Below are 8,862 nucleotides of genomic sequence, written 5' to 3'. Positions count from 1 at the left end.
TCAAAGGCATGTACATCATATGTCGGTCAATTTGACGAGCTTAGGTTACAGCCGATGTTCACGTCGATGACGGATACTTTCGTGACGTGTTGTTCTGGCAGACTTTAGGACGTGGCATGGCTATGTGCTATGACATGAGGCTCAATGGCAGGTCGAGGGCAGATACAACAGGTTCGACGACAGAAGTGACATCCTTTGTTGCCGCTGGACAGTGGCCCGACTGACCCGACGTTATCGTACGACGTCAACAGCGATATGTTGCCGGCAGCTTGAGCTTCTACGACAGGACATGTGTTCCTCAACTTTACTGACTGGCCTTGAGCACTGGCAGCGGCCGCGGACCTCGGTGAGCATGAATAGCCATCTGTCATTTCGACTCCATGCTGGCTGTCAAGATTCTATGTATGCGGTCATTCTAATTCAACGATATATGTTCCATGCCGTGATGTGCTTCGTAGGAATTCATGATGGAACAGATGAGAGACTCGGAGGCCGAGGCGACTCGGTATTCCTGCACGATTCGGATTCGGCGCGCCACAGACGCGTCGAAGGCATGTGGGGAGTTTAGGGCACGTGACCAAGACTCTGCCGGGCGCGTTGGGCCGGGGACCGACTGCCCCTCTGACGTTCTGCACACCTCCACCCGGCACACAGCCCACTTCAGGACCACCAGCACGTCCAGTCCTTGCAAGCCCGTCGCAGCCCCACATATCTAGCACACCCACAGCCACATCGCCCTCGTCCATTCGCCTCTGAGCTGCCCATCTCACCTCGCACCCGGTGCTTTATGCGTGCCCCCAGTATCTGCCTAACTCTATCATGACATCCACAGCGACGTCTTCCGGAACATCGTCCGCCGTGGAGGCCGTGCGGCCCCCCGTAGTCGAGACGAAATCCAAGGAGCCCTGGCTGAGCCCGCAGCTCTCATCGTACTTCATCGCGGGCGGGATTGCGGGCGCGGTATCGCGGACCGTGGTGAGCCCATTGGAGCGACTCAAGATCATACAGTGCGTCTATGCTGCTTCTTGTGTGTCCTGCGATGAGTCGACGTTGGTCGGTGCACAGGCAGGTACAATCATCCACCGCCGAAGGCCAATACAAGGGTGTCTGGGCGAGCCTGGTTCGAATGTGGAAGGAGGAGGGCGTCAGGGGATATCTGAGAGGAAATGGGATTAACTGCTTGAGAATCGTACCTTATAGGTGCGTCCATTGACCACAGCTTCATGCCATCCTGTAGTGACAGTGGAGCGATCGCAGCGCTGTTCAGTTCACCACATACGAGCAATTGAAGAAGGTATGTCCGAATCTTGTCGCACTGGTTGTTTCGGTGGAGCTATCTGCCGCCTAACACAACGCTGACGATTGCCTCGAGGTTTAGTGGCTCACAAACTACGGGGAGAAAGAGTTGGACACTCGGACGCGGCTCACCGCCGGTGCTCTCGCCGGTATAGCCTCCGTATGTAAGTGTCACCGTATCCCGCCAGCAGGGATCTCTGAGGCATCTGACACTCTGCGCAGGCTCTACATACCCTCTTGACCTTGTGCGGTCGCGATTATCCATTGCGACCGCTTCGATACCCATTCAGACTGCCGCCCCAGCCCCGTCCGCGAAGCCGGCATTAGCATCCGCATACCATACCTCCTCCGCTGCACCCCTTCCTGCATCAAAAGCCTTGAACTCCAGGGATTTGACGGTGTGGAGCATGACTTTGAGGGTCGTGCGTGAAGAAGGTGGGGTCCGTGCTCTGTACCGAGGGATCGTTGCCACGGCCGTCGGGGTGGCGCCATACGTGGGTATGTGCCGCGGTATCTGCTTTCATTCTCCCAGCGAGGCTGACAGCTCCGTGTCGGTGTGGCTTGGGTCCGCCTGCTGTGGTGGTAGGAATCAACTTTGCCGCTTACGAAGCGCTCAGAGGAATCATCACGCCGCCCGGGAAGAGCAGTGTTCCCCGGAAACTGTTCTGCGGGGCGCTCGCGGGTGAGTGTCGCAGGCTAAATGCGAGACGGGCCCCAGCTAATCGCGCTGCAGGCTCGATCTCCCAGACCATCACATATCCGTTCGATGTATTGCGCCGCAAGATGCAAGTGACAGGAATGGGCGGATTCGGCAAGAAGTACGACGGGGCATTGGATGCCCTCCGGAGTACTCTGCAGACGGAAGGTCCGAAGGGCTTGTACAGAGGGCTGTGGCCGAATCTACGTGCGTAGAGCTTTCTCCGACGTGTTCATCGGGATTGCCATGCTGACTTCATCGTTTTGATGTTTGATGCTTGTCTGCGACGACATCTCCGGAACTGCATGGTGCTGCGTGGGTGTGGATATGTGTATCATGCTGTTGCGCGTTGCGACTCGCAGTGAAGGTGGCGCCGAGCATCGCGACGTCGTTCTTCACGTATGAGCTCGTGAAGGAGTTCCTGCTCGGAACGTCGTGATTGTGGCGGTCCCGCATGACGCGCAGTCGCGCTCGCTTCTTGCGGTCTTGGCCGGGCAGTTGTGCATATGGGTGGTGTGGGCAGACGAGCCCTGGCCGCTGGATCGTTCGTGCATCAGAAGGGGGAGGGGGGTTCGCAGTTGAGTCGCATATTCGAAGGTCGATGCACGATCAGGCAGATGAGCATTATCGCATGGAACGGACTCGATTTGTAGAGGACTAGCTACGGATAGACTAGTACGCGCATACTATAGTGTAGAATACCATTGCATGCCTGTTGCATACGCTTCGAACGGGAGGGCAGGGAGCGTATTCAATTTTGCGGATGCTATAGGCCCTTGGCGGGGTGCCTTGCGCGCTAGGGCCCGACGAGACTGTGCCGGATTGGCAAACGGGCGTGACCCATCCAGACACATCTGCGGAGTGCGCAGGAGCCCTTCGAAGTGGGAGGATGGCTGGCCTATTCTGGGGTGAGAGAACAGACACGCTGTGCGCCTTGGTGTGAGCGGCGCTGCCCGTGTCCCGCGACTCTCGCTGGGAACGCCGCGGCGGGGGCGGCGGCGACGGAGGCAAACGAGCAGCTGAGACCGGAGAGCGCCCGCCCCTCCGGGCGGCATCCGGCGATTGATGGGGCCAGCGCCGGCCGACGCCGGGATGTCCCTGTCGCGAATGAGTGGCCAAGTTGGTATCTCTCCTCGTCGTCGTCCACGTCGACCAACATCGCCCCCCCTCTCCTCCCCACGAGCTCGCTGGCCTCGCAGCCGGGCAGAGGCCTTGGTGCGTCGCTCCCACTGTCCTCGCATCGCCGGCTGTGCCGCTGACCGTGCCGACAGGATCGCCTCACACCGTCCGCGTTGTTCTCGCCCCACCCCTACGTCTATCTCCTTGTAGTCCCGCGCTGAAGGTCCGAGGCTTTGACCGCCTCGCGCCCTTTGCCCCTCCCCTGCCTCTTCCATAGCCTTCAGCAGGGGCCCTTTCAGTCTACTTTATTACTTTCTCTCTTCTCACATCGTCTCTTCACCTCGCCTGCCCCTCTGAGCTAGCCATGCACTATCCTCACCTCGCACGCTCGAGGGATCCTCACCCCCATGCCTCCTCCAGCAGCTCGCTCTCCTCTACAGCTCCCTCCGACATCCTGCCGGCGGCACCGCCTTCGAACTCGAGCCAGTCCGATATCGCGACTGATCTCTCGAGGGCCTCCATCGTCTACAGCCCGCCGCCCTCGACGTTCCCCGCAAAGAGCCACCGTTTCTTCGCCAAGGCCGTGACCCAGCGTTCGACCTCCATGGGCCAGATTCTCTCTCCAGCCGCTATAGTGAGTCCGCCGAGGCCGAGTTCGCCCAGTGGAGGTGGCCGCTTCAAGCGTGCATTCGGTCGGAGGAAGAAATCCGAAGATCTCACGTCCGTATTCTCCAATGCTATCGGCAACAGCAAGGAGCGGGACTCAAGCGACCATGTTGCCCCCAATGCATCCACGTCTGACCTTTCGTATACCACGGCCCATTCACGCGCAACTGATTCGTCTGGTCCTCGAAACCACAAGCTGCCTAACGCCCTGCAGGCTGCGTCAACCAAGCTGAATGTCTTCGGCAAGCAGAAGACTACAGGTGGCCCGTTACCGAAGGCCCCGACGTTAAGCGGCGCGCCGCCGCCACCGCCTAAGGAGGTGCATTCGCCGCCGCCTCTCACGACTCCCCAGACATCATTGCGGCAGCCGAGACATGATGCCAACGCACCCCTTCCGGCTTTGCCAAAGGAAACGCAGCGATCTCCAAGATCACCCTCGACATCGCCTGCGCAGGAGAGCCGCGAGCGGTTGAAGGAGGACTGGAGGAAGAGTGATGCTACCATGACGTCCCATGTCACGATCCGCCCTGGTGCACTGGCAGGCAACCGCTCACCTCGGCCTGTCTCATTGGCCGAGTCCAGCCACTCGGGTCACACCATCGTTCCGATGAACAAGCGTCTCAGTGCGCTCATCACGGACTCCGAGTTCAACGTCGTCGAGGAAGGCCCGGGCGATCATTTGGACGACGACAGTGCGTCGCTTGCCGATGATGAAGGCTTGACCAGGCGTACTTCGACGAGAGGCAGTCCCAAACCGAGACCATCAAGGTCGCCCTCTGGCTCGATCAAGACACGCAACCGGCGATCCATGTCTTTAAATGTAGGTCCTGGCCACCGATCCAGCATAGTAGAGCCTGTAGCAGCACTCCCCGGACGTTCGCCATCCACCCTTGGACTGCACACTCAGAGCGCGAGCACCGCTGCCCAGAATCCGTCACTCGCGACGACAACTCAGCGCGACAAGCCGACCCTCACTCGTGCAGCCGCCAGTGGCTACATCGCACCCCTGAACACCACCGGCGCGCAGCAGAGCACAGGGAGCAACATCCGCAGCCGGCTCGTCCCCTGGATGTCGACATCGGCTGGTAACACACCGACGCAGATGCACCCTAGCAGGGGCCTCCCTACGCAGGCGAAGCAGCCGAGCGGGTTGCGGCAGACGACGGTGAGTATCACGGGCGGGCTCGCACCTGCTGCGGGAATCGCTATGGGTTTGGGGAAGCGGGCGGTGGAACGTGTCGGGCGCGCATGGGGTGGCTTTGGCTCGTCGAGCGGGGCATCCATGATTTCGCAATCGTCCTCTGTCTCGTCTATCACGTCGTCAGATCAAGGCCATCCTCTAGGTCGAACGATGTCGAAGGAGTCGAGTGCGGCATTCGGGGGCATCGTGAAGAAGAAGCGGCGGTTTGGCCCTGCACCGAGTGTGTCGTCCGTAACCTCGTCGTCCGCGGCCTCAGAGGCTGATGCCTTCGTCGCTGCGGGTCCCGGGCTTGGACGTAGAGTGCGAGGACCGAAGAGGACGCCATCGGGGGCAAGCATCATTGGTGGCCTCGTCTTCAAGCGCGACCTCAAGACGTGCGTCGCTGAGACGGCGATCGATGGGCTGGACAAGACAGCGGCCCAAGAGGGTGGAGAAACAAAGCCGCTCGAGCAGCGGATGTTGCCTGCGCTCGTAGTGCGGTGCGCTCAGCACTTATTGAAGTACGGCGTGCGGGAAGAAGGCCTGTTCCGGTGAGTGCGGTGCTTTCTGATGGCAATATCGTGGATGCTTACGCTTTTGTTAGGATAAGCGGGCGATCATCTCACGTAGCCAAGTTGCGCTCGGAGTTTGACACAGGTAATGTTACGTCCTGCCGTTATTGTTGTGGGTGGGCTTTGACATTGTGATGGCCGGCATGGGCAGGCGCCGATTGGGACATGACGGAATGCGATGTTTGCGATCTTGATCCGCATGCGGTCGCCTCGATCTTCAAGACGTATCTGCGTGAACGTGAGTCGACAATGTGTTTGGTCTTGTCATGATCGCTTATGGATCTCCCTAGTGCCCGAGTCCATCTTGACCATGAGCCTCATTCCGTACTTCGAATCTGCGCTTGCCGCCGAGGATCAAGCGAGCCGGGCGAGTACGGACTCTTCCACCGACGCCTCCGTCAAGTCTTCTACGACGTCCCACCAACGCAGCGGATCTTCGATGGGTCTTCACAAGGCGCCTTCCCTCTCTACGCTTGCTGTCCCGAGGTTTGTGGGGAAGCGGTCCGTCTCGGAATCGCTCTTGAAGGCTCTTACTTGGCTCATCGCGCGCATGCCGAGGGAGAACAGGGATCTTCTGTATACCGTAATTGAGCTGATCAGGGAGACAGCCGCTCGGAGCGCCGAGACGAAGATGCCATTGGCCAACTTGCTGCTGTTGTTCTCACCTACTCTGAACATGAACCCGGGCATGCTTCGTGTACTGTGCGAGAATGAAGACATCTGGCGCGGTGTTCTCCAAGTGCCCCAGCAGCCAGAGACATCGGTCCCGGAGGCCACAAGTGCTGGTGTTGCTGCTCAGGAGGATGAGGAGGACGAGGTGATTGACATTCGTGCCACGTTTGTTACGGCACGAGAATCGACGGGTAGCGTGGGGGATCGCCCCGATTCATCTGCACTGGAGGTCCCGTCCTCTCGTAACGACGCGGAGGAAACAACCGGCGACGATGAGGAAGAGGATGAAGCAAGCCTTCACACCCCTGAAGAATCTCCCGAACGGTCTGACGGGGACGTCGAGGAGTCGCTCGGCAGCGGGCTCACGATGAAGGCGGATTACCGAACTGCACAGGTTACGACCGACCTTGTACTTCTCCCACCCATAAACCCCGTGTCCCCTGTGTCGTTTGGCGACGACAGTGCCTCATTTATGTCCGCTCTGGAGCCGCAGTCGACCTCCTCGACACGCTCGGCGAGCCCACACTTGGCACAGGACGTTCCGCAACTGTCGTCCTCGGAATCCCTGACTTCCCCGTCAGAAGCCTCCGAGGAACCACTGTCACCGCATGGACGTCCCTCCTTGGATGCAAACGAGGACGACGACATTGGGGTCGAGAACGTGAAGGCAGCAGCGACAGGGTCGCGGGACTCGTTCTTCCTGGCCCCTTCTCCCTCGGACGTGGTGGACTTGTCGCTCCCTGCTGCTCCCCGGAGACCAGCGATCAATACTGACCTGTTTGAGTCTCCGATTGCTACACCCGTCCCTGTAGCGCCTGTTCCCTTCCCTTCCACCAGCGGAAGCACGCCTGCCACGCCGATCTCGCGGCGCAAGTCCTTCGCGCTTCTCTCCTTCCCAGGTCTCCGGCCCGCCTCGCCCAGCCCGGGGCCATCAACGACCAACTCGCCCGCATCGACGAGTACGCCGCCCTCGACATGGCGCCGGCCGAAACGCCCGTCACTGCACTTGCTCCTGCAGAAGGTGACCGGTACGCGGAGCTCGTCAACACCCATCGCGGACTCACAATCTGCAATGGCGAGCGTGCCCTCGCTGTCGGTCTACTCGCAGAGCAAAGCGGCGTCGGCGTCGGTGCCATCTCTGACTACGCCGTCGCCGACGGTGAGGGTGGGCTACAGTCGGACGCTGTCGAACGTCGCGCCGAAGCTGGACACGACTATCTCGTCGTCGCCGATTAAGATGAGCTTTGCTGACACTACGGCGGCGCACACCGAGCAGGGGTCGACAGAAACGTCGCCTAGCTCGGCGGGCAGCTCGAAGGTACCCGTCGTGAACGTGGTGACTGATGATGAGTCTCCATCTAGCTCGGACTCGTCGCGCTACGTCCGTCCGCGCGCGGGCTCATGCGCGACCTCGCTGTACGTGACACCGACTGGGACGACGCCCAAGACGCCCATCGCGGACCTGTACTCGCAGCACAGCCGGTCAAAGTCGGCGATGTCGTTCTTCAACACCGAAGTCGAGGTGTCGTCGTGGCGAGCGAAGCAGGATGACGACGACTCGCTCTTGCCGATGAGCAGGACGGAGTCCAGCGCGTCGAGGCTCTCGCCCACGCCTTCGATCAACCTGCCTGTTGAGGAGACGAAGGAGGACTGGGCGGAGAGTGTCTTGATGGCCGCGAAAAGCCCCGCGGAGCAGGAAGTACAGACTTGAAGAGACCCCTTGTACAGTGAGCCGTTCGCACCAGATCGTCGTCTTCCTGTGACTCATCTCCGTAACAGAAGTCACTTTCATACCCGACGTTGACGTCTGCATGATGTTCATGCTCTTCACTTGCTTTCTCCGGACTTCTTATTGCTATCGTTAGGTTCGCTCGCTTGGTTTCCGCCCGTCTCATCTAGCCTTGCACACGACACGTGGCACGCATCCACTATTCATCTCTGCTCTGCTTTGGATCTCCCTGACATAAACGATATAGCCATTCCTACGCATATAATACCACTCTGCTGTCACTGGCAATGCACGCTGGACGCTTCCCACTCACATTTGCTCTACTCTTCTACGCGGCGTCGGTTTTTGAAAAGTCAGAAGTGTGTTGTGGACGGCAGGATACGGTACAATGCTCGATGGATACCTTTGCATTGCAAATCAAAATGTCTGTCTGCTCACCAGAATTCTTTGGAATGCTCAGGATGCGCGTTGGATGGATTCACAGACTCAGAACATGGACAAACGGGTGCTTGATCCCCGGCTGACCGCCGTGAAAATGAAGTTCGGGTTCTTGCGCTGATTCCTCTGAAATATACTGTAGAATGCATCGAGGGCCCGTGTGGAAGCAAGTACGAGTATACAGCGTGAGCAATGTGATCCATCGTCCAACCTAAACCTGTGTAACAGTAGATGACACGCCGTCCGCCACCGACGCGTCTGGTTCGCGGGCAGCCACCAGCCACCGCGCCCGTCAGCCACGCCTGTTCGTGCCAACATATAAGACGACCTCGCTTAAGCTGTCGGCGACATCTCTACCTTCACTCCTGCCTTCCTTGTCGCTCGCCAGCCGCCCCCAGCACCGTGTTCTTTGCCAGGCATCGGCTCCCAATGTACGCGACCTCGTCGTCCGCCAGTGACATCGTGCTTCGTTCGTGCGCTATGAACGCTCTCA

At 59.4% G+C, this 8,862-nt stretch overlaps 2 protein-coding genes across 2 annotated transcripts; both read left to right on the top strand.

Annotated features, from left to right (window-relative positions):
• Positions 1-625: 625 nt before the first annotated feature.
• On the top strand, positions 626-2,911 carry C8Q71DRAFT_783337 (mitochondrial carrier domain-containing protein). The gene is made up of 8 exons (XM_047924971.1): positions 626-1,007; positions 1,066-1,200; positions 1,258-1,294; positions 1,379-1,460; positions 1,519-1,794; positions 1,883-1,978; positions 2,030-2,200; positions 2,356-2,911. The coding sequence occupies exons 1-8, from the start codon at positions 820-822 to the stop codon at positions 2,430-2,432; spliced, it is 1,062 nt and encodes a 353-aa protein (XP_047774399.1). The 5' UTR covers positions 626-819; the 3' UTR covers positions 2,433-2,911.
• A 220-nt stretch (positions 2,912-3,131) lies between these two features.
• On the top strand, positions 3,132-7,886 carry C8Q71DRAFT_882841 (RhoGAP-domain-containing protein; the record flags this gene model as incomplete). The annotated part of the gene is made up of 6 exons (XM_047928507.1): positions 3,132-5,509; positions 5,563-5,615; positions 5,682-5,768; positions 5,821-6,371; positions 6,597-7,666; positions 7,781-7,886. Coding segments are annotated over exons 1-6 (3,900 nt in total), but the record flags the coding sequence as incomplete, so codon positions are not given.
• Between the last annotated feature and the right edge of the window lie 976 nt (positions 7,887-8,862).

Source organism: Rhodofomes roseus, assembly GCF_022264815.1.
Source record: "Rhodofomes roseus strain CIRM-BRFM 1785 chromosome Unknown C8Q71scaffold_27, whole genome shotgun sequence".
NCBI lineage: Eukaryota > Fungi > Basidiomycota > Agaricomycetes > Polyporales > Fomitopsidaceae > Rhodofomes > Rhodofomes roseus.
This window is presented reverse-complemented; position numbering and strand designations above follow the sequence as displayed.

Bases quoted from the DNA above. Each gene is read 5' to 3' on its own strand.
- C8Q71DRAFT_783337 (XM_047924971.1), top strand. From the start codon at position 820: ATGACATCCACAGCGACGTCTTCCGGAACATCGTCCGCCGTGGAGGCC. The intron at 1,201-1,257 runs GTGCGTCCATTG...GAGCGATCGCAG, and splicing joins TTGAGAATCGTACCTTATAG to CGCTGTTCAGTTCACCACAT. The intron at 1,295-1,378 runs GTATGTCCGAAT...CTCGAGGTTTAG, and splicing joins CATACGAGCAATTGAAGAAG to TGGCTCACAAACTACGGGGA.